A 25,819-nucleotide genomic window follows, 5' to 3' on the forward strand; every position below is an offset into this window, starting at 1 on the left:
CTTCTCCTAGATAGATCTTGCGTGATCGTAGGCAATTTTTTTTAAATACTACGTTCCCCAACACGTCTGCCCTCTGCTGGTTCCGATAAATAAGTTGCTGCACCTGGGTTAGCATGGCGAGCCGAAATAGTTGAGCGCTGTTTCATTTTTCCAATCAAAATTTAACTAACCCATGAAAATAAGTGCGTTTACGGATCATGCGGCTGAAAGTGATTTCAGTTTCAGTCGATTGTATCCGGACCGTTGGATGTCAATCCCCTCGCCCCCACCATCCCACCCGTGGCAAGCCAACAAAGCAAACCGCCTCCCCGCCTTGCCGGTGCCACCTTCGCTGGTTATCCCCCTCCCCCCAACACCCATGATCTTAGTTGCCCCCCCCCCCCCTCCCTCCATCCTCCTCCCGAACTCGTCAAACATCTGCCTGTGCCACCGCGTCGTCGCCGACTCCTGTTCTGGCTCGCTACAGGGAGGCCTTGGGGAGACGCCACAGTTGGGCGTCAGACAATCAATTGCATTTTCCAGGCAACTGACAAACAACAAACACAAAAATTTCCAATTACAAAGAAGACTACACAAATGTACGCACCCATGCGAGTCCATTAATCAACAAGTCCCGCAAAATACTGAAAACATATTGTACGCAAGTGTGTGTACATTTGTATTTAAATGATATGAAATATTCAAATGGTGTGGAATAATACAATGTCAAAAATCAATCGAAGCATCATGATTGCACCAAACTTGTCATGATTTCAACATTTATGGATAGGATAATGCCAGATTGCTAGAACGCCCGACGGAGAGAAAATTTTCAGTGTCCATTATATTTTTGTAAGGTCTTTTTTTTTTGCAAAAAAACTTCCAATCTATTCATCCTCAATTATGACAGTGTTGCAAGAAAACTTCCAATCTATTAATTTTTTGCAAGAAAATTAATTTCGGAAAATTAGTTACCCCTCTTACGTAGCAAGAGCACAAGTTTCTCTTCTTTTAGACTCTGTTTTTTGGCTACTCAAAGCTGCTGCAGTTCACAGTGCTACGTCGGTTACAGGCTAGGCCGGTTGTACCTGACGGCCCAATGACAGCCTAGTGCTAATGAAGATGACAAAACAACGTGGCTGCTGCTAATCTTAATAGCTAAGAAAAACTAACACACCTATACTACCATGCTAAGAACCCCGTTTCGGTATAACCCCCCACAAAACATATAAACCATTGCGAAATCATACACAAAACGTATGTCAATCCCTATTTGACGCCGCAGCAACCTAGCTTCGCTGAAGCGAGGGGTCCCGACGGCCCAGTTTAGGCCAGGCCATGTCGCTCTGCTGTTTCTTTCTTTTTCTTTTCTTTTTTTATTTCTGTTTCTATTTCCTTTTTTTCCTTATCTTTCTTTTTTCTTGTATTATACAACGTTCATTGCAAGTTTATATACAAAAATCTTCATCATATATTTAAGGAAATGTTCACCCTACATTGAGAAAATGTTCAACATATTTCTAGAAAATGTTCATTGTGTACTTCAAAATTGTTCGGAGTATATCACGAAAATATTCAATGTGTACCTAAATTTTGTTCAGTGTATATCACAAAAAAAACAAATCAACGTTTATTTAAATAATTGTTCAGCGTTTATCACAAAAAATTTGGTGTGTATTTTAAAATTGTTCAACATATAGTAAAAATTGTTAAATATATTTATAAATTTATCATCATATATAAAATGTTTCAAAAAGTATTCGGAATGTCAAAAGTTTGTTCATGTTTTTAAATTTTTGTTCACTTTTTTAAAAGAATCTAAAATTTAATTATTTGTTCGAATTTGAAAATTTGTTCACAGTTTTTAAAGATTATTCGAATTTTATGAGAAAATTTGTTCACAATTTTTTCCAAGAAATGTTGAAAAATTTGAAATTTAAAAACCAATCAGTAAAATAAAAATAGAAATTAGAAAGCAATTTTGTTTTGAATTTCCTCGAACATTTTTTGTGTTTGTGTAGATGTCTTTTGTACCCAGAAATATTTTCCAAATTCTGAACAAATTTTGAAAGCGTGAACATTATTTAAAATTCCCAAATAGTTATTGAATTTGTGATTTTTTTAAAAAGGGAACATTTTTTGAATTTGTGAACAAATCTTGAAAATGGTGACATTTTTCGAATCGATGAACATTCTTGAAACCCTCGAGGGCTTGGGCGGCCCAACAGGCGCCCGATAGGAGCGATGCCGTCGCCCAGTTAGGCGAAGGCCTGTGCATTTTGTATTTTGTATTTTTTAATTTTCTTCTTTTTTTTGCTAATTCATTTCTCCTTTTGAACCTTATTATTCTTTTTGAAACATGTTCAAAAATTTGTAATATTGTTTGGAATACCAAAATAACATTTTTAAGTAACTGTTTTAAATTATGATTTAAAAGTCTTTTTAAAAAAGAGCATTTACTGTTTTTCAATTTATCATTTTGTATTTATTAGTTATGTTAAAAGGTAAAAATAACAGTTATTAAGTACCTGTTTAAATTATGATTTTAAATATATTTTTTCCCAAACTCGGCATGGATGCCTACCATGGGCATGCTCACCTCTTGGCAAATTTGAATTCGAAGGAACAGATATCGTACGGCGCCCACTGTAGGTTCGGGTGCACCATGGTTCTGAAACTCTCCTCTCTTGTAACAATCGCACGAACTTTGTTGACGAATAAAGCAGCGTTGTTCCCTTAAAAAAAAGCGCGAGATTGGTTCTCTCCAAAAAAAGGAGGAAAAAGAAAGTGCTGTTTCTCGAAACCGCTTTCTGCCTTTCTTTCACTTTTATTGCTAGGTAACTTCGAGAGCCTGTCTTCCATTCCTTCTCATCTTCGATAGAAGGATCTGGCACCAGCTTCAAAGCACTCACAGACCCACCCTAGTACTATAAATAGTTCAGTGCGGGCCGTGACTTCATCCGCAATTCAACACCATCGTCGTCATTGTACTAGTCTTGGGCGGAGAGCAAGAAGCTCAAGGTATGTGGATGCCTAGTATAAGAGCGGCCGCAGCGAGGATCACCCGGCCCGCGTGGTCAGCTGTTGGGGTAACGGTGCCGAGGAGGATGGAGGGCATCGGCCGTAACTGCGCACCACGCTACTTCACCGACAGGATCCGCTCCGGCAGGGTGCTCAGCGAGGAGGAGCGCGCCGCCGAGAACGTCTACATACAGGTAACTGCTTAGCCTTTTTTTTTTGTAGGCGCTGTTGTGAATCTAAGAGTTGATAAAGATTTGTGTTACGTCCATGGTCCGTCTGAAGCAAGTGGGAAAATAAAATAAAGTTTGGACTAAACCAAACTGAACTGTATTTACGTACTATATTTATTCTGCAGAAGATGGAGAGGGAGAAGCTGGAAAAGTTGAGGAGGAAGAAGGCGGATCAGGAAAAGGCCGACGCAGCAAAGAGCGCCAAAGGAAACAACGAGGTAACAAACCAAACGAACCATCTTTACGGGCCTCGAGTGTAATTAACTTGTGGTCTCTCTTTTGTTTTTATTTTTATTTTCCAAAAGGAAAAACAATATGAAAGCTGTTTTCTCCTTTGGCTGCCACTGATGATCTGCTTTCATTCTACTTACGCTGGGCTACTGCAGAAGGGTGAGGGAGCTCATCCAAGCTGATTCCTCAGATCGATCAGGTCCTCCGTTGGCGGCGCTGGTGTTACATGTGATACATGTTCGCAAATGTAGTATTTTTCCTTCTGTTCTGGGGTTATTTATAGATAGATCATGTAGATGCTGTGTGCTGCTGTGAAAATATGTGCTTCTCGGTGGAGCTTTGGTATGTTGTCCTTGGTGGAGGCAGGAGGCTCTGTCCACCAGAATCATATCTTGTCGCTGGAGTTTTCTGTTTACTTTGGATTAGCAACCTGTGCATGAGCCGCCACCTGTGCGAGCCATGCATGCATCTGCAGGGGCGTGAGATGCACCCATCTGCATCAGGCTTTTTTCCTTTATGTCTTGCATCAGGCTTTTTTCTTATCTTTTTGTGACGAATAAAGCTATATAAGAGAAAGAATCTAAGACCTTATGCTAATTTCAAGACTTTTAATAAGATGGCTGCATGCATCGCTTAGATGCAGAGGCCGGGGGCAAGCCTTCTTTTTCAAAAAAAAAAGAGAAAGAATAGACGAAAAGTTAACACGGCACCAAAACTGCTGTCTCTTGAGTACTTCTTCTCCACTGGTTCGCGTGTGTGCAGTGTGCTCAACCTTTTTCCAAATAATAGACGGAGATTCCCTACCGTATTACTCCCTCCGTCCTTAAATAAGTGTCTCAACTTTGTACTAGCTCTAGTACAAATTTGTACTAAGCTTAAGACAATTATTTTGAGAGGGGGAGTATTATTCGCGTCGTCGTACTATTCTGAAAGGCTGAAAGTGTGTGGTGTATGTGTCTTCATTAGGGAGAGAAATTGTAGGTGCAGCACAGTCCTTCTTTTTTATTTTCGCTTTCAATTTTTAATCTATTCATATCTTTTGAACTAAAATAAATTAAATTTCAAATGCATATTCATGTTTCTGGTGAAAACGAGTGCTTTCATATGAGATCCATTTTGCATACGTTTTGGTGAGTTACTAAAAATTTCAACAAGTTTCAATTTCTAAAACTTGGTACAAGCGACCGACGAAAATTGTGAGTTTCAGATCCTGCGACTCACAAAAATGTTTTAACTTCAGGAACTTGGAATGAGCGATTGACAATATTGTGAGTTTCATATACGGCGACTGAAAAAAATGTTTCAACTTCTGAAACATGGTACGAGCGATTGACAAAATTGTGAGTTTCAAATCCTGCGACCGAAATAAAAGATTCAACTTCTAACACTAGTACAAAACAGGGCTTTCGTCACAGGGCAATTTTCACATTAGTCCCGGTTCAGTCACGAATCGGGACTAATGTGAGCATTGGTCCCGGTTCGTGCGGCTAAGGCATTAGTCCCGGTTCACCTGGGCCCTTTAGTCCCGGTTGGTGCCACGAACCGGGACTAAAGGGTGCGATGCCCATTAGTACCGGTTGGTGGCACCAACCGGTACTAAAGGTTCACCAACCGGTACTAATGGGCTTTGAGGCATTAGTACCGGTTCATGGCACGAACCGGTACTAAAGGGGCCCATTTTCAAACTCTACCCCCCCCCCCCCCCCCGTGGACCGCCTTTTCAGTTTTAGAAAAAACAAAAAAAATGATGGAAATGTCAAAAAAATAAAATAAAATAAGTTTCCCATGTGATATGTGGTCTAGTTGTTGGGAAAATTAACAAATATGAATTTCGACTTTATTTCCAAAATCTCTCTGGAATTTCTTAAAATGGGCATAACTTTTGCATACGAACTCGGATGAAAAAGCTTTTTATATGAAAAATCATCTCCTCGAAAAGTTACATCCGAATTTAACCGGGGGGGCCCGTTAAACATTTTCAAAATCCTCAAAAACCTAACAGAAAAAAAGTTACGGGGCTTTTAAGATCTGGAGAGGCAAAAAAATTCAAAAAATTTCAAATTGTGGTCAAACAATGGTCAAACTAATTATTCTAGAATATTAGTGTTAATAAATAATTATTTCAAATTTTTTGAATTTTGGTCAAATCTGGTCAAACTGTGGTCAAACTGTGGTCAAACAATGGTCAAACTAATTATTCCAGAAATATTAGTGTTACTAAATAATTATTATTTTTTAAAACAATAGTTTCAAACTCAAACAGTGAAATGTGTCACTTCATGCTCAAGCTAAATTCCTGAGGGTTAATAGAATTGACATCTTACTATTGTCAGGAAAACAACAAGTGCAGACTTGGAAACGAGGGAGAATAGAACCCGGAAGTTAAGTGTGCTCAGGCTGGAGTAGTAAGAGGATGGGTGACCGTCCGGGAAGTTAGATGATTTGGAATGATGAGGGGTGATTAGAGATTAGAGGATAAATTGAGCAGTGATGAGGGGTGGTGATTAGAAATTAGAGGTTAAAATAATTCAGAAATTTGAAAATCAAAAAAAGTTTAAAAAAATTCGCAAAAAAAAATAAAGGTGGAGCTCCAGGCTGCGTCCACATGGACGGCCTTTAGTCCCGGTTCGTGTAAGAACCGGGACTAAATGGGGGAGGCATTAGTAACGACCTAAAGCATTTCACAATGACCTGCACAAATCATAGATTTTTCAAGGTGCTATAAATCTCTGAGGACGGCTAGACTAGATTTGTTCAAAACGGTATTCGTCTAGTTACACTTCCCCCTTTCATTTCAGTCTATTGAGCAACTTGAGCAAAATCAACCTAGAAGTTTATCATAAGGAACTAGTGTCTATGATTGACAGAATATTCTTTTCGAGTGAATTTGTCGATATACTTTTCTTATAGCCAATTTATTTATACTCTAGCTTCAACGCCAATAGTAATTACATGCAGAAGAGTAAGTTGTCACCAGAAGTTTCGGTGGAATAGCTCAGCTGATATATGTCCAGATAGAGAATCCAGAATTTTTTTATCAAAAAAAAACAAAACTGACGAATATGGCTTTGGTAATGTGCAAGGTTTTATGCCGAGAGTAAATAATTTTGTATGGCAAATATCGTTTTTGTGAGTAATACTAGGTGTCAACTAAAGTCAGCTATTATCTAATACTCCCTCTCTATTCACAAATTAAGATGTTTTAACTCCAGCCTTCAATTGTTGGTGCTTGACATGCCGCTCAAAGCTGTCCTGAACCCTGATGTCTTCTTCTCAGGGCTCTCCCAACCCAGCTGCCCCCCGAAGCTCACTAGCCCCTTCAACGGTAGGGGGTGCGAGCGGCAGCGCAGCCTGAAGGTCCAGCTCGCTGAAGATTGCGCATGCCATTTCAGATGGTGGCCTCTGGGGTGGTTGTTCTGCTCTTGTACAACACCCTGCGTATCAGCATCCAGACTTCCTGTATTCGGTTTACATCAAAAAAACACTTTATATGGTAAGTCCAAGGCTGAGGAGACTTGGTTGATGAATTCAGTTCAGTAGCCTGATCAAAGATGTGGTACATTATTCTACCACTGAAAGAGCTAAGCATAGTTTAGAGCGTAGATTCACTCATTTTGCTCCGTATGTAGTATATATTGGAATCTCTAAAAAGACTTATATTCAGAAACGGAGGGAGTATATATTAGTTATAAGGGACATTGGTAGTCAAAGTTCAGGAAGCTATGATTTCCAAATCTTTAACTTAATATTGCATACACTCATATTTTAGAAACCAAACCGTACAACTTGTGAATAATGTATAATTTGTTTGAATATTCCAGACAGATTTGCACCAAGAAAAGATAAAGAAATGCTTGACAGTCTGGACATTCAGACACAGACTTGCAAAGCTACAATCATGGCTGGGCTGAGTGTTACTACGTACTAATACTCTCTATTTATTTATTTCTCTTCAGTCCAGTTTGCCTAACACATCACAACATCCTAAAGAATAAACCACAAAGGCAGGCGTGCACATGACAACAGAGTGATGATCAGTTCACAAATTCGGTAAGTAAACACAGAGTAGTCTGCTCTAAACATACTGTACTAGCTAGCCAGGTACAAGTGTCAATCAGGTGCAGCACAGACACAAACACAAACACGTGGCTCTAACTGCATTACTCTGTACTGAATTATTATTACCAAATCAAATCATGCATGATGAAATCAAATTTCCTGAATTACTCTGGTGCTGCTGCTGGAAGACGTCATTGTCCAGGGAATTTGCAACTGCATTTGTAAGGCACTAACTAGTTCAGGGAGCAAAATCAATCGCCAACATTGAATTTGCCATCTGCTGCACGCAGAGCATTGGAATGGAGGAAGAAAAGTAGAAGAGTAAGAACCCAACTAAAAAATTCAGAGTTAAAAATATTAACAAAAAAACTCAACAAATTCAGAAGCAGACCAACATCTGTGTAAGTTCAAAAGCATTAGCTGAAGAGATTTTCAGAACGCCATAGCGAACACACAAGAGAGAAGACTGCATAACAGAACAATCTAAGAAGATAAATAACTTGGACAATCCTAACTAAATTAGGACACAAATAAAACAAGAACCAACAACATTTTATTATTTATTCGGACTGAAATAACAGCATTGTTCCCACATGGAGTGCACAATTATTAAAAGATGACACGGTCCAACATGTAACTAGAGCGTACCATGGACGATTCAAACTCTACGAGAAAGCACCCACAAACAAGAGACAGGGACTCTCCAGCTTCCCCGGGGAGAAGGAGACGCCGGCATGCTGGAGGCGGCGGCATCGTCTCCGTCTCGTCTTGTTACCCTGGGCGGGGGATTCTACGGGAATTGCGTGATCGGGCGGACTAGCGTGGGGAATCTTCGGGATTTCGAGGAATTCAGAATTCAGTCATATGGACGCCACCCCCATCTGAAAACCTCCAGAACAGCTCCAGGACATTAAGAAGGGAGGGATTAAGCTGAGCTAAGCAGCATAGATCAAGACCGTCATGCAGCGACCGGAGCTTGACGGTCACGATATTGTCGTCGTCAGGGCAAATAATAATCTGAGAATAAAACAAAAGAATGAGTATGTGTATTGTTTGGAGAAATAGAATTAAGATATATCATACAAAAAAACTCTGAGAGAAAGGACTGACGGTCTATAAAGGTACGAAGGGTGGGACGGTTGTGATGGGCGTCCGCTGCATGCCTCAACACAACATCCGCTTCCTCCTTGCACTTAACCGAAGAGCTTCCTTCCTCAAGCCAAAGGAAAACTGTGATTTTCTGGAGGGAAGGGAGGTGTCCCATGCCGACATCCAGGTCACCGCGGCCAATATCTGACGCTTGGGCTAAGAAAACCAGGACTTCAAACCTTGCCATAGCTCCTCGTGGAAACATAGATGGGAAACGTTTGCATTTTATACATCCCAGAAAAAGACGGTGGCAACTCTCCAGGGGGTCCCTCCTGCCTCCCGCGTCGCGGCCTGTCGTCTTCTCCTCCGGCGGCAAGGGCTGCAGTCGGCACAGGTCGTGGGTGGCTGCCTCTTCTCCGGCGCGGGCTGGCGGAGGTGGCGGCGCGGCAGCGGTATGCTTGACCCCCTCCTCTACGGCCGTCGTGGCGCATGAATCGGCTGCTGGTGGCGGCTCCTCTTGTACTCTGGTGTGGCTCGGCTGGCCGGTGAATGGCAAGGCCGTCGCCGCGATTTGGAGGTGCCAGATCGGGTGTCTCTGGTGGCTGCAGCATGGCTGGCCGCCGGCGTTTTCCCTGCCCAGATCTGGCTGCCGGCCGCTCCTGCCATAGGAGCTTGTTTGGGGCGGAAAGATGGGGTCTTTGCTGCCCCTTCACCGGTTGACGATGTCGGTGTGCGGGGGCGGCGGTCGAGGGGCGGTCTCGGATACCGGGGCGGCGGCCTCGGTGGTGGGAGGCGCGATGCTCGTGGGCGGAGCTCGCGGCTTGGATCTTGGCCGGTTACCATGGTCGTGCGGGCGGCGTGGTAGCTTGGGTATGACGGTCGGTGGCGGTGGTTCTGCAGCGTGCTTGCGGCACTCCGTCTCGGAGGCGAAGAGGGCTTGCCGGGTGAAAACTCTTTCTGGCTTTGCCAGGTCGGCGGCGGCGGCGCCTACGGGCGTCTTATCCTTCTTGAAGGCGTCGCCGTGGTTCCTCTTCCTCCTCCGTGTTGCTCCGAGGGAAACCTCGATCCCTGGATCAGGCGGTGGCGGTACTTAGGTTCCATGACCTTGTTGAAGGCTCCGCCTTGGAGTAATCGGTTCGTCGTGCACAGCTCCGACTCTTCGCTGTGATTCGTTCACGGTTGAGGCACCCGGCGACTTCAAGCGGCGCTCTCTCTTCCTTCCTGTAGATGGCTTGGAGTTGTGTTGGGTGGTGTAGCTGTTCCCAACATTCTTGTATCTTGCCCTGTGTATGTTGGTGTGGAGTTGTATGAGGTTGGTTGTAACTGGATCGTTGCTTTAAATATAAAGCGGGGCGAAAGCCTTTTTCAATAAACATAGATGGTGCTGTGAGAAAACCCATGAAGCGGCTGTATCTCAACCATGGGAATGCATTAATGCCAACAATGAATGTTTCGATACGAGTGTGCTGAGCTTTGCTGCTCTCCAGCATGAGAAAACGAAGCGAAGGAAGCTTGCTGAGGATCTGCATGTCAACTTCCGGCCACACTCTGTCCACTGTTATCCAAGGAGGAGAGGAGGGGAAGCGATGATGAATTAACCCACCTTGGCAATGTCGTGGTGCAGCGGTGAAAAAAAAGGGCACGAAGCTGACATCAAACCTTGCACCGCCGGGCCAGACACGATCAGCAGAAATTCTTGAGTTCGCATTTTCCACAGATTGCCCAGAGACGCCACCAAAGAATTACACACGCTCTCATCGTTCACATTCCAAATAAGGCCTAGCACTCTCGGCTTTATCAGTTGCCCTAGCTCTTTCTCAGTCATAGAAGAACCATCAACCAATACTCCAGTCAATTCTTCTAAGGACGCCAGGTTCCCGATCCCAACGGGCAACACCGCATAGAATACATATAGGCACATCAAATATCTTCGACGGACAACACTTGATGGGATAGCTATACTTGATTTCTGCGCTTGTCCATTGATACGTCTTCAACGTATCTATAATTTTTTATTGTTCTATGCTATATTATATTCTGTTTTGGATGTTTAATGGCTTTTATTATACATTTTTATATTATTTTTTGACTAACCTATTAACCGGAGGCCCAGCCCGAATTGCTGTTTTTTTGCCTATTTCAGTGTTTCGAAGGAAAAGGATATCAAACGGAGTCCAAACAGAATGAAACCTTCGGGAACGTGATTTTCGGAGCAAACGTGATCCAGAGGACTTGGAGTGGATGTCAAGCAACCAACAAGGAAGCCACGAGGCAGGGGGGCGCGCCTACCCCCTGGGCGCGCCCTCCACCCTCGTGGGCCCCTCGTGGCTCCACCGACCTACTTCTTCCTCCTATATATACCTACGTACCCCCAAACCATCTAGGACAGAGCCAAAACCCTATTTCCACCGCCGCAACCTTCTGTACCCGTGAGATCCCATCTTGGGGCCTATTCCGGCGCTCCGCCGGAGGGGGCATTGATCACGGAGGGCTTCTACATCAACACCATAGCCTCTCCGATGATGTGTGAGTAGTTTACCTCAGACCTTCGGGTCCATAGTTATTAGCTAGATGACTTCTTCTCCCTTTTGGATCTCAATACAAAGTTTCCCTCGATTCTCTTGGAGATCTATTTGATGTAACTCTTCTTTTGCGGTGTGTTTGTCGAGATCCGATGAATTGTGGGTTTATGATCAAGATTATCAATGAACAATATTTGAATCTCCTCTGGGCTTTTTTATGTATGATTGATTATCTTTGCAAGTCTCTTCGAATTATCAGTTTGGTTTGGCCTACTAGATTGATCTTTCTTGCAGTAGGAGAAGTGCTTAGCTTTGGGTTCAATCTTGCGGTGCTCGATCCCAGTGACAGTAGGGGAAACGACACGTATTGTATTGTTGCCATCGAAGATAAAAAGATGGGGTTTATATCATATTACATGAGTTTATCCCTCTACATCATGTCATCTTTCTTAAAGCGTTACTCCGTTCTTATGAACTTAATACTCTAGATGCATGCTGGATAGCGGTCGATGTGTGGAGTAATAGTAGTAGATGCAGGCAGGAGTCGGTCTACTTATCACGGACGTGATGCCTATATACATGATCATACCTAGATATTCTCATAACTATGCTCAATTCTATCAATTGCTCGACAGTAATTCATTTACCCACCGTAACACTTATGCTATCTTGAGAGAAGCCACTAGTGAAACCTATGGCCCTTGGGTCTATTTTCCATCATATTAATCTTCCGTCAACAAGCTATTTTTTTGCCGTTTATTTTGCTTTCTTTACTTTTAGTCTTTATCATAAAAATACCAAAAATATTATCTTATCATCTCTATTAGATCTCACTTTTGCAAGTGGCCGTGAAGGATTGACAACCCCTTTATCGCGTTGGTTGCAAGGTTCTTATTTGTTTGTGTAGGTGCGTGGGACTTGAGCGTGGTATCCTACTGGATTGATACCTTGGTTCTCAAAAACTGAGGGAAATACTTACGCTACTTTACTGCATCACCCTTTCCTCTTGAAGGGAAAATCAACGCAGTGCTCAAGAGGTAGCAAGAAGGATTTCTGGCGCCGTTGCCGGGGAGTCTACGCACAAGTCAAGACATACCAAGTACCCATCACAAACTCTTATCCCTCGCATTACATTATTTGCCATTTGCCTCTCGCTTTCCTCTCCCCCACTTCACCCTTGCCATTTTATTTGCACTCCTTTTCTCTTCGCCACTTTTTCACTTGCTTCATCGTTATGGCTAGTCCTTTTTCTACTCCTTTGTCTCCCGAGAATGAAGTTATCAATTTTAAACAAAGGGAGGGAGAAAATTTAAAAGATGCTTGGTATAGAATTTGCAATGCTCAAAATAAATCTGCCAGAAAGCAATCTACTTCCGTTCTTCTTCGCAACTTTTATGTAGGCGTCACTCCTTGGAATAGATATATTCTTGATACCATTACCGGAGGGAATTTCTTGGGTAGCCATACTTTTGATTCTTATAATGCTATGATAGATTTGTTTGGTTCACCACCTTTTTTGGTTAATGGAACTATGTTAACTTTGATTGAGAATTTGGATAAAAAGATCCACAATCAAATTACCCAATAAGGATCTAAGGTAGGAGTTACTTTGATTTTTTTTAAAGAAAAGGAACCCATAGTTAATGAAATAATAGATGAAGATTCCACTAGAATCGATAAGCTTGAGGGCACTATTACCAACTTAGGGTCCGCTTTTTCTTCCGTAAAAAACACTCCAAATCCTCCTACCAAAATTTCCAAGCTTATGTACGTTCCTAAAAATAAGGGTGAATCTTTTAGTAAGGAAACTGCGGATCTCAAATCAATAAGTATTCATCCCAACTTTCTCGCTATCATTAAGGAACCTTTTGCTACGAATGATTTTCTTGATTTCTTTCCTAGGAGTCTGATCATTAATAAGAGGAAAGAAATTCCAAAGGGTTATAGGTGTTCTATTGAAGAATTGCCTACCAAAGATGGCAATACCTAGATCTATCCTTGTTTTTATGCCTAGCTAGGGGCGTTAAACGATAGCGTTTGTTGGGAGGCAACCCAATTTTATTTTAGTTTTTTGCTTTTTGCTCCTGTTTAGGAATAAATATTTGATCTAGCCTCTGGTTAGATGTGTTTTTACGTTTTAATTAGTGTTTGTGCCAAGTAAAACCTATAGGATCTTCTTGGATGATAGTTATTTGATCTTGCTGAAAATTCCAGAAACTTTCTGTTCACGATTTGTTTTTTTAAAAATCACCAAAACGTGATAAAATACTGATTCCAATTGCAGCAGATCAATAAACAAATTATCTAGGTCGTCCTATTTTGATAGATTTTTCTAAGTTCCATAAGTTTGCGTTAGTTACAGATTACTACAGACTGTTCTGTTTTTGACAGATTCTGTTTTTCGTGTGTTGTTTGCTTATTTTGATGAGTCTATGTTTAGTAAAAGAGTTTATAAACCATAGAGAAGTTGAAATACAGTAGGTTTAACACCAATATAAATAAAGAATGAGTTCAATACAGTACCTTGAAGTGGTGTTTTGTTTTCTTTCGCTAACGGAGCTTACGAGATTTTCCGTTAAGTTTTGTGTTGTGAAGTTTTCAAGTTTTGGGTAAGAATTTGATGGATTATGGAACAAGGAGTGGCAACAACCTAAGCTTGGGGATGCCCGAGGCACCCCAAGGTAAATCTAAGGACACCAAAAAGACAAAGCTTGGGGATGCATCCCCTCCTTCGTCTTCGTCCATCGGTAACTTTATTTGGAGCTATATTTTTATTCACCACATGATATGTGTTTTGCTTGGAGCATCTTGTATGATTTGAGTCTTTAATTTTTAGTTTACCACAATCATCCTTGCTGTACACACCTTTTGAGAGAGACATACATTATTCGGAATTTATTAGAATACTCTATGTGCTTCACTTATATCTTTCGAGCTATATAGTTTTGGCTCTAGTGCTTCACTTATATCTTTTAGAGCACGGTGGTGGTTTTGTTTTATAGAAACTATTGTTCTCTCATGCTTCACTTCTATCATTTTTGAGAGTTCTACAAAACAGCATGGTAATTTGCTTAAATTATGAAATTAGTCCTAATATGATAGGCATCCAAGATTAGTAAAAACTTTCTTATAAGTGCACTGAATACTAAGAAAAGTTTGATGCTTGATGATTGTTTTGAGATATGGAGGTAGTAATATTAAAGTTGTGCTAGTTGAGTAATTGTGAATTTGAGAAATACTTGTGTTGAAGTTTGCAAGTCCCATAGCATGCACGTATGGTAAACGTTGTGTAACAAATTTGAAACATGAGGTGGTCTTTGATTGTCCTCCTTATGAGTGGCGGTCGGGGACGAGTGATGGTCTTTTCCTACCAATCTATCCCCCTAGGAGCATGCGCGTAGTGCTTGGTTTTTGATGACTTGTAGATTTTTGCAATAAGTATGTGAGTTCTTTATGACTAATGTTGAGTCCATGGATTATACGCACTCTCACCCTTCCATCATTGCTAGCCTCTTCGGTACCGTGCATTGCCCTTTCTCACCTTGAGAGTTGGTGCAAACTTCGCCGGTGCATCCAAACCCCGTGATACGATACGCTCTATCACACATAAACCTCCTTATATCTTCCTTAAAACAGCCACCATACCTACCTATTATGACATTTCCATAGCCATTCCGAGATATATTGCCATGCAACTTTCCACTGTTCCGTTTATCATGACACGTTTCATCATTGTCATATATGTGCCAATATTGTTCTTGTTGCCTCTGTACTTCAAAAAAATCAGTCACCATGCATAGACCTGCACTGGATTGGTCAGTAAATGACGTGTGATATAAGATCAGACTGTATCATCAGCATGTGGCAAAAAATACTCAGGGATATATTCCATAATCGACTCTTTTCACTATGTCCGTTTTCCGTCCACTTTGGCGTTCTGGGTGGTTCGACTTTAAGTGATTATTCCTCACCTTTATTTCGCTTCCACTTTAAGTGATCCCTCACCTTATTAACTACTACACTATTAATTCTATCAGGACTTTCTTTATACAAGCTTTTAAATTCAGGCGCAGCATGTGATACTTGTTCAATTAACTAGTACATCTGGTGTGTCCATGTGTCGACATTATTTGAGCGGTTTCATTCATAAGTTTCCTGAGTAATATAATCTCTATGAAAGACTAGCAATAGGGATAGGCACCTTTACACCCACCCACCCACCCATAGCCACTCACCCTCCCACCGAGAGACCATCTTATTCCCACTCATTGCCGCAGCTGCAAACACTACACCTAATTCATTAACATCCAAAAGATCTCACGGACGAGCGACTATGGAGGTCGTGACCGGGGCGATGAGCACTCTCCTGCCTATGCTCGGCGACCTGCTCAAGGAGGAGTACAACCTGCAGAAGAACACCAGGAGTGAGATCAAGTTCCTTAAAGCCAAGTTAGAGAGCATGGAAGCTGCCCTCATCAAGGTTTCAGAGGCACCCTTGGATCAGCCACCTGACATCCAGGTCAAGCTTTGGGCAAGGGATGTCAGCGACCTGTCCTATGAGATTGAGGACAGCGTTGACAGATTCCGGGTGCGCCTTGAGTGCCGGGAACAAAAGAAGCCACAGAGCTTTATGGGTTTCATCCAGAGAAGTATGGACATGCTGACAAAGGGCAAGATGCGACACAAAATTGGCGTCGATATCAAAGACATCAAGAGCCGTATCAAGGAGGTCTGTGAGAGGCGTGAAAGGCACAAGGTTGACAGTGTTGTGCCCAAGCCCACTGGCACAAGTACTGATACCCTTCGCCAGTTAGCCTTGTTTAAAAAGGCGATCGAGCTTATTGGCATCGAAGAGAAGAGCGTTGACATGGTCAAGATGCTAATGGAGGGAGACGAGGTGATCAAGAAGCAACCCAAGCTGATCTCTATTGTTGGCTTTGGAGGCTTAGGGAAGACAACTCTTGCTAATATGGTGTATGAGAAGCTTCGAGAGAAATTTAATTGTGGAGCTTTTGTTTCCGTTTCTCTTAATCCCGACATGAAGAAGCTTTTCAAGAGTTTGCTGCATCAACTTGGCAAGGACAAGTACAATAACATCATGAATGAATCAGCGTGGGGCGAGACACAACTCATAAGTGAGATAAGAGAATTCCTCCAAAACAAGAGGTATGTGTGTTGTACGCTAGTGCCGCTGCCAATTTCATCATCTATTTAGGAGTTCATCTTATCAGCTCTGGAGTCTTTCCAGTTCATGTGTGTGCTTACTATGTACTAGGACAGTGTTTCCTACTCCCTCAATTAATTCGTGCTGGCCCTAATTAACTCACGCTGCATCGCGCCTCGCTCCACGGGCGGCATGCCCTGAATGGCCGGCCAATTACTCCCGGATTATAAAAGCACGCCAATCTGACCTATTGGATCCAAACCAAGTAGAAGTAGTACTATTATACTAAGTTGAGCCGTGGAAATCTGCGCAGGGGTGAAAATGGAACAGGAGTCATAAATGTGCCGCCTTAATTTTCAGAACAAACTTCAAAAAGGTACACGCAGTTTTTCCGAGAATGGAGGGAGTATTATCTATAATATATCACAGAGACACACACACACACACACACACACAGTGAATGCCTCTCTCCAAAAACAGTATTTTGTTATACAATTACCGAGAATATATCTAACAATAACTAATAGATCGTGAAAAGCAGGGTCTGTATATGTAGGAAGCTGAAATTTATAATGTTACAATTTAAGAATAAATAAAATATGTTTCTATCTTTTTTCATCCTAAATTTACTATCTTCCATTTTTTATACTTGGAGGGACTTCTCTCTATAAATTAGACTTATGTTGAATATTGGCATCATATCATCCGGCAGCACTAAAAATTAGACGTAGGTTGAATATTGGCATCATATCATCCGGCAGCACTTCCCCTATATCAGGAATGCCCACAACAAACAATCTGATGTCATAATACTTTCACAAGTATACTGTTTCTCAATAGTGAGCAGAGGCAAAAGTAAGTGCATATTAATGAGGGTGGTGGCGAGGTGGCCTCATGGAGCTCGATGGCTCCCCTAGCCCCTTATCTATTTTTGAATTAAGTTCCAAACTATCTCAACTGTTCAATTAGGTGAAATCCTAGGTCAAACTATGCGGCTCAGCTGACTTAAACAAACTAACAGTCCATATTGTTCGCTTTGACGAGGTGAACTAATTAAATCACTGAGTATGGTTATCCAAATGAGGATTAGATTTTAAATTCCATTTTCCACCCATGTGTCTCACAATTTAGGGTTAAGTTATTTATGGGGCGTTGCAACTTTCCTCAGTTTCCTGATTATTTATTGCATTGTACTATTTCACTTAGGTAGCTGAATACTTTATCTTTACTTATATATGGCCTTTTGGCATTACGTCGCAGGTACTTCATTGTCATTGATGACATATGGGATAAATCTGCATGGAGAATTATTAGATGTGCTTTGATTGAGAATGAATGTGGTAGTAGAGTAATCGCAACAACTCGTATTCTGGATGTTGCCAAAGAAGTTAGTGGTGTTTATCAGCTTAAACCACTTTCTACTAGTGACTCAAGAATGCTATTCTACCAAAGAATATTTGGAACTAGAGATAAGTGTCCTTCTGTTCAGTTGGCTGAAATAAGTGAGTACATCTTACGGAAATGTGGTGGAGTACCATTAGCTATCATTACACTGGCTAGTATGTTGGCTAGTAAAAACGAACATGAAAATACATATACCTATTGGTGAAAGGTGTACCAATGTATGGGTTCTGGGCTAGAAAATAATCCTGACCTGATAGACATGAGAAGGACACTATATATCAGTTACTATGACCTGCCTCCAAAGCTTAAGGCTTGTTTACTGTATCTAAATTTGTATCCAGAGGATTATAAGATTAAAACCAAAAAATTGATATGGAAATGGATAGGTGAAGGATTTGTTCATGAAGAGCAGGGAAAGAGCCTGTATGATATAGGAGAGGATTACATTGCTGAGCTCATTAACAAAAGCTTGATCCAACCGATGGATATCAAATTTGCTGATAAGGCGAACTCTGTCCGTGTACACGACATGGTGCTTGACCTTATCACTTCCTTGTCAAATGAGGAGAACTTTCTCGCAACATTGGGTGGTCAGCAGTCCAGGTCACTGCCAAGTAAGATCCGTCGACTGTCTCTCCAAATCAGCAATGAAGAGGATGTCCAGCCGATGCCAACCATGAGCAGCTTGTCCCATGTGAGATCACTTACTGTGTTTAGTAAAGACCTCAGTTTGTTGTCAGAACTTTCAGGTTTTCTTGTCCTACATGCATTGGATTTAAGTTTTTGTTGGGTAGTGGGTAATCATCATTTGAAGGACATTTGCAATTTATTTCACCTGAGGTATCTGAGTCTAAAAGGGACATCTATCACTGAGATCCCGAAAGAGATGAACAATCTACAGCATCTGCAACTGCTAGACATAAGGTCCACCAAAATGAAAAAATTGCCATCAACCTTTGTTCAGCTAAGACAACTGGTGTTCGTTGACATGGGTGATAGGATAGTCTGTACATTGCTTCTAAAATCAATGTCCGCCTTGCACTCCCTCTCTTCCCTTGCAATCACATTAAGAGGACTAAGAGAGGAAGACCTCCAAATACTTGGGAGCATGCCGTCTCTGTGTGGCCTCTCTATACATGTACTGTTCTGGAGAAAATTCACAGATAAAAAGCTAGTCATTGACAGTGGTTGTCCCTTTCGGTGTCTGACAAGGTTCAGTATAAGGAGTAGCGCCATTGGTTTCGTGTTTGCACAAGGAACCTTGCAAAAGCTCCAAATCCTGGAGTTAGATATTTATGGTAAGAGAACAAAAGACCAATTTGGTGATTTTCAATTTGGGCTGGAGAACCTCTCTTCACTGGAGCATGCCTATGTGGTGTCTCGTGGTAGAGATGGTGGGCTGACCGCTGCACTTCACAGAGAGCTTCATATTAATCCGAACAAGCCCACACTGAGGATGAAGAAGGTAACTCCACGCTGATTCACCCTTGTTCACCCTTGCAAGCAGCATGCTTACTAGTTCAATACGTTAGTAACTTAATAACTAGAGTTACCTGTCTGGTCTTTACTACAGTACGTGAATTTAAAATGCATGAGCGAAAATATATTTTAGAGCACCTGCACCCAGGCCCCTCTTATCTAGCCATCCATTATTCGCATCAAGATCCGTGCAAGTACATTTCTCTTTTTTGTTTCTCTCACATAAAACATGTGTTCAAGTTCAAACCTTTGCAGAACAGTAAAGCTTTCTAACTAGAATCTAGGATAAAAAATTAGATTTTTCGTCCAACATAAATATACAAAATAAGTTTTATTTGATTAAAAAATCTTATTATTAGTATTTACATCGGACGAAAAATGCTGAAAGTTTTATCCCACATTCTATTTAGTAAGTTTTGCCGCGCTGCAAAGTTTGAAGTTCAAGATGTGTTCTATATGAGAGAGACAAAAAAGAGAAAATTTCATATACGAAGTTAGTGGTCTCGCACAGATCTTAAAGCAATATTGAAGAGTCAGGATAGCAGGGCCAGAGTGCAAGTGCTCTAAAAATCCGCTTCCAATGCATGAGGCCGCAAAGCCAGCGCGTGAGCAGCAGTCTCCAGTGAAACGTCCCACCATGTAATCGACCTGGGAGCTCTAGGGTGGAAGGAATCGACCTGGGAGGCTCTCCACCTCCGGCTAGTAATCTCCTCCTCTGGCGCATCTCTTCCTGCTCTATCAACCTCTTAGGCTTTGTGGAGCCGTAATGAAGCTTCTGCCGCCGTACCACTGAAGCTCCGTGACCCCGAGCACACCTCCCGGTGGCGGTGATGCCTCGCTCCAGCAGCCGCCTTGGTCAACCATGTGTCCATGTCGTTGTCCCGGAGTTTCCCCTACATTCCAGACCATGCCCGCATGGTCTAGGTGAGCGCCTGGTATTTCCTCGCACACTGGACGCCGTAGCATGCTCTCCCGCCTGCTCGTGCCGCTCCCTCGCGTGCTCCTATGCGGTCCCCGGTGCCGCCCAAGGTTTTGGATCCCAAGCGGACCTTTTCTCTCGAGGGTCACCGGAATTTGCGGTTACCACGGTAACCGCGAAATACCGAAAAAAATCGGACGAAATTTAAAATCAAAATTTGAATTCAAATATTTTTACGTCCATATAGATACGTCTTTTACTCTTAATTGTAAAGGTGTAGTGGCTGGTGGACCGCAGCTTCCGCTTGTTTTCATGACGCGAGTTCGAGCCCTTTTTGCTGCAGCATTTTTTAACTTTTGCTTCCTAAAATCCTAAAAAAGAAAAAAATGCGTGAGGCCAGACTCGAACCTCAAACCCGCGAGCAGCTAGTAAGGAAAGGAGGCCACTACCAGTTTTGTTGTCATATAAGAGATGGCGTCTATTTCAGTCGACAGTGAGCGTTTGAATTCAAAAATTTCAAAATATTCAAGAAATTTTGCTCGGTATGAGTGTTTCGAGAGGGGGGGGGGGGGGGGCGGTAAACGCGGTAACCGCGCGAGATCACGAAATTTCGCTCGGTACCCAAAACGCTGGTGCCACCTCCGCGTGCACGCTCCTATCGTGCTGATGTTCAAAGCGCCGGTGAGACACCGAAAGGAGTTGGATTGATTAGGTTAGTGTAATCCCCTGTTAGCATATTAAACTGACATGTTGGACCGGCCGCTTTTTATTTCCTTTCATTAAATTATGCTTACTACAATGGCACATCACCATTGACTGGTCAATTAGAATGCCACGTCACAGCAAAAACCACCATATAACTGTGTGACGGGGTAAAGTAAACGGTTTCAATAGTTTCGGGTATATTCTAACCACTATTGAAGTTGGTAAGTTAAACGTTGTGTTTAGTTGAGGGTTGTAAAATGGACTTTTTTCATTTAGTTTTACTTAGTGCCCCTTTTATTTGTTACTTCCATTGTTTCAAAATTCTTGTCGTGCATTTAAAATAAATCCACGGCAAGAATTATGCAACAAAGGGAATAATAAAATGCTTTATAATGATATATATATTTTTGAAATAGAGGCAAAAGACAAAAGACGTGCCTCATTCATTAATAAAGGAGGAGAGTTTTAGAGTACATAATAGTGGCTCCACAACATAGCCCGTCCGTCAACAAAAGGAAAACAACAACTACTCTCGCGGCATGATAATGCTCAGGTGCCTAGCTCCTGCCGTGACCCAAAGTTTGGCTTCATCTTGGATTAGTTTTAGAATGTAGAAGGGGAGCGTTGATTTCTTCCTAAAAACTCCAGCGTTTCTCTCGTTCCAGATGGCCCAACCGACAAGCATAGTAAGGGAAGCCATGGCCTTCCAAGTCGCTGTAGTGGGCTTCGACATGTTTGTCCACCAATGCTTAATGCTGCGCTCCGCCTGCCATTGATGGATCTCGGGAGCCCCTAGACCAATCCACTCCTTTACAATCTCCATACGCGCAATGTGAACCAGCACCGAAAGAGGAGGTGCGCGGACATCTCGTTTGCCCTTCTACAGAGGGTGCATAGGCCGCAATTCTCCCAACCTCGCTTATCCAATCTATCCGCCGTCCATATCCTGTTTTGAATCGCTAGCCAGGAGAAGAACTTGACCTTGGGAGGTGCATAAACCTTCCAAATAGTCTTGTTCATGGTCGTCGTCGTGGAGCCCAAGAACTGCATCCTATAAGCATAGGCCGCCGAATACTCACCGTTCGCCTTAAATTTCCTGGATATGTCATCATCAATGTCCGGTGAAAGCTGGAATTGCTCCAAACGGACCCAAAGGTCCACAAACTCCACAATGTGGTTGATCGTTAGGTTGATGGAAGGGTCGATCTTGCGCACCCAAACATTGTCTCGCAGTTCATCCCTCACCACCCACTTCTTTCGCTTGGAGGCCATGAAGATGAGGAGGCAATATCCTTCGGTTTTTCCCCTCTCACCATGGTGCCTCCCAGAAGGGCGTCTTCCCTTCATTTCCCACGGTAATGATGGTGGAGGCGTAGAAGAGGTCCATATCCACCTCCGAGCACGGGTTTCCTAAGCCAACCCATAGTCTAGTCGGGTCCTTGCACTCCACCCACGGCCATCTCAACCTTAGAGCTCTTGCATATTTCCCCAACTATAGTACTCCGAGCCCGCTGAGATGCGTAGGGTGGCAAACAGTCTCCCAGTTGACCTTGCATTTTGCACCTGAAGTTTACTCTGAGCTGAGCACAGGAAAGCACGCTCAATTCTACTGACATTGTGTAGCACGCCGGCGGGAACGTTCAGGGATGTGATGTGGTAGACGACTTGTGAAGTGAGGACCGATTTGACCAAGGCCACCCGGGCTATTGTGGTGATGTTTCTCCCTTGCCATGGAGGAAGCTTCGCAGCCACCTTGTCCTCAAGGTGTTGGAAGTCCACCCTTTTCAGCTGCCAAATGGATAATGGGAGGCCCAGGTACATCAATGGGAAAGAAGTTCGCGAGGCGAGCACACCGTGGAGTATGTCGTAAAGGTTTAGGTTGCCACATCGAATTGCGACGACAGAGCTCTTCTGAAATTTGGTGGACAGACCGGTGACCCCTCCAAAGGCACTAAGGATGGCCGCAAGGTTGGCCACGTCTTCCCGTGAAGGGGAGATGAAGATCGCTGCATCGTTGGCATACAGGGAGGTACGAATAGTAGATCCACGCCCTCGACTTTTCTGCAGCAGGTTGTGACTTGTGGCAATGTCGAGGAGCTACTGCAAGGGGTCGATCGCGAGGACAAAGAGTAGGGGTGAAAGGGGGTCCCCTTGTCTAAGCCCTCGACCATGGTAGATGGAGGGCCCGGCAATACTGCTGAGGAGGACGCGCGAAGAGGACGTCCATAAGAGGGCTGCCACCCAATCCCGAATGCGGTCCGAAAATCCCAACCAACCAAGTCAAAGGCCTTCCGGATATCCAACTTGAAGAGCAAGGATGGAGTTTTGTTTCTATGGAGACGCCGCGCGAGGTTTCTCACGTACATGAAGTTGTCGTGGATGCTCCGTTTCTTGATGAAAGCACTATGTGCAGTGGAGACAAGGTTGTTCATGAAAGGGCCAAGGCGGGACGCCAACACCTTGGCGATGATTTTAGCCATAGCATGGATGAGGCTAATGGGGCGGAAATCCCCGATCTCCTCCGCCCCATCCTTCTTTGGTATGAGTACAATGTTGGCCGAGTTGAGCTAGTGAAGATTTGTCGTTTGGAGGCAACTGAACTGGTGAATGACTCTCATTACATCAACTTTGATAATCTGCCAACGTTTTCTTGAAGAAGCTTCCCATGAATCCATCCGGTCCCGGGGCCTTGTCCCCCGGCATAAGATCAATGGCCGCTTTGACCTCGTCTTCAGTGATGTTGTCGTCAATGCCGGTGAGGTCAACCACCCTAAGGTTCAGGTTCTCCCAGTTTAGATCCATCGGTCTGGGTTGTCCCCCTCCCAGACTGCTCGCAAAGTGGTCATGGATAATTTCCTCTTTTTCCACATGGTCCGTGATCCATCAAGAATTTTTCTTGAGCCTATGGATGTGATTCTTTCTTCGCCTTGAGTTGACCCTGAGGTTAAAAAAATTGGTATTGGCGTCCCCCTCCTTGATGTTAGCAATGCGAGCACATTGCTTTTTCCGCGCCCTCTCAACCGCTGCTAGGCTGGCGACACGACGCTTGAGTCGAGCCCGAAGTTCCCTTTCTCCCACCGAAAGGACGCGTGTGTCTTGAGCAATGTCAAGAAGAAGGATGACGAGGGGGGCCGCAAGAAGATGCAACTTTGCCTTGGACAAGAGTCCGTTACTCCACTTAGACAAATGTCGCCCTGTTTGCTTGAGCTCATGGAAAAGCCGTTGGTATGGCTCCGTGTGGACACACGGCTCCTCCCAAGCCTTGGACACGATGTCAAAAAATCCTGGGATACAGGACCAGAAATTCTTCAATCTGAAGCATCTTGGTCGCTTCGCCCCCCTGTCATCAGCAAGGAGAAGGGGGCATTGGTCTGAGAGCGAAGAAGAAATGGCGTGAAGCACATGAGAATCAAAATGCATGCCCCAAGCGGCGTTGCAGAAAACCTGAGTCCAGCTTGCACAAAGTAGGGTTCTGACGCTCGTTACTCCAAGTGAAGCGTCTGTTCTGGAGGTGGACCTCTTTTAGTTCACAAGTGTCTAGTGTAGCATGGAAGCGGCTTAGGCGGCTGCGATTGATGTTCCTGTTATTTTTATCTCGAGCTCGGTAAATCTGGTTGAAGTCGCCAGTGACAATCCATTTAGTGCCATTGATGGTTTTTGAGCGATCAACTCATTGAAGAAATCATCCTTTCTGTTGGAGGCCGTTGGACCATAGACACTAGTGGCGTTGAAAGGGGCATCAGAATGAATGACGTTGACCGTTGCGGAAAGGCAGAACTCAGTGATGTGGACATCGGATATGCGAACGACACTATCATCCCAGAGCATGAGGAGGCCCCCCTCTGGATCCAGTGGCCGGACGCTGAGCAAAGCTCCGGAGTCTATTACCACCAATGTAGGAGGCGACGTACTGATCGACGTTTTCCATCTTGGACTCTTGAAGGCAGACGATGTGGCATGAGGGGGAGGCGATCGTCTCGTGCACAGTCGCACGTCTATCTGGGTCATTTAGCCCTCTCACATTCCAGCACAAAAAATTAACCTTTGGAACTATCATCAGGAAAATGGTATTCTCATGGCACTGCTAAACAGTACCCAGCTGGATTGCAGCAAATGAGCCTGCCGGACCAGCTCATTGTACAACAGCAACAACCTGCAGTAGGGAGCGGTCGAGGGTGCATCTGTAGCCGCATGGGACATCAGGTGGGGATGGTTGCTGGATGCGATAGAGGTTGGAAGAAACAGGGCTGACATAATCTTCATTAAGCAACGGCGACGACGAACAACAACAGACCAGGATACCAAGGGGCTACAATCTTCATGTGAACGGCAGGAACACATCCAACTAAAATTACTACTAGAGGACACAATAGGTTTTGCTAACATTGGAAACTGGTGGTAGCTCGATCCGCTGACTTTTGCGAGGCAGTCAGATCTCTCCTGTTGCATCACCAGCAACAGCCGCATGGTCCATGGCAGCCTGACCGCGGCGGTTGATCAGAGCATCTTCAATCACTGTGGCATCATCGTCATCGAGCTTGACAACGAACAGAGCGCCGACAGAACCGAGGGCGACAACTCGTGTTGGAAGCGGCGACTCAGCTCCTCTAGAGCGTCCTTGGTGACATCCTTACCATCCTGCACTATGCCGAGGCCCGAGGCTCCGGCAGACCATCTTCTCAGCCTCCCTCGTGAGTCGTGACCGGCACAGCAACACGGCGCTCCTTGGCATGAGCAGTGGTGCGACGCAGGGAGAACCCTGGGTTGGTGTCGATGGCCACACCAGCCAAAGTCTTCCTCCGGTTGGCTAGGCTCCTGGGCGGGGCACGGGGCGGCCCAACCATGAGTGGTGCCTCCGGCTGCACAAAGAGGGGCGCCAGGCTGTTGTTGGTGTGGCCTGTCGGCGATGGAGTGCGGCGAGCGGGCTGGCCAGAGACCAGAGTCGGCGTGACCTGAGCCGGGAACTGCTCAAAGCCTGGTGGCCGTGGCCACCACCGAGGCTGGCGTCAGAGGCGCC

At 43.9% G+C, this 25,819-nt stretch overlaps 2 protein-coding genes across 2 annotated transcripts; both read left to right on the forward strand.

The window, feature by feature from the left end:
- The first annotated feature begins 2,959 nt into the window (after positions 1 to 2,959).
- On the forward strand, positions 2,960 to 3,973 carry LOC123161802 (uncharacterized protein At2g27730, mitochondrial). The gene is made up of 3 exons (XM_044579619.1): positions 2,960 to 3,194; positions 3,356 to 3,448; positions 3,617 to 3,973. Exons 1-3 carry the CDS (start codon positions 3,003 to 3,005, stop codon positions 3,641 to 3,643), a joined length of 312 nt encoding a protein of 103 aa, XP_044435554.1. The 5' UTR covers positions 2,960 to 3,002; the 3' UTR covers positions 3,644 to 3,973.
- An 11,424-nt stretch (positions 3,974 to 15,397) lies between these two features.
- LOC123161811 (disease resistance protein RGA5) lies at positions 15,398 to 19,179 on the forward strand. The gene is made up of 3 exons (XM_044579627.1): positions 15,398 to 16,297; positions 17,556 to 17,797; positions 18,086 to 19,179. Exons 1-3 carry the CDS (start codon positions 15,465 to 15,467, stop codon positions 19,177 to 19,179), a joined length of 2,169 nt encoding a protein of 722 aa, XP_044435562.1. The 5' UTR covers positions 15,398 to 15,464.
- Positions 19,180 to 25,819: the final 6,640 nt, after the last annotated feature.

This window comes from Triticum aestivum, chromosome 1D, assembly GCF_018294505.1.
Source record: "Triticum aestivum cultivar Chinese Spring chromosome 1D, IWGSC CS RefSeq v2.1, whole genome shotgun sequence".
NCBI classification, from domain to species: domain Eukaryota; kingdom Viridiplantae; phylum Streptophyta; class Magnoliopsida; order Poales; family Poaceae; genus Triticum; species Triticum aestivum.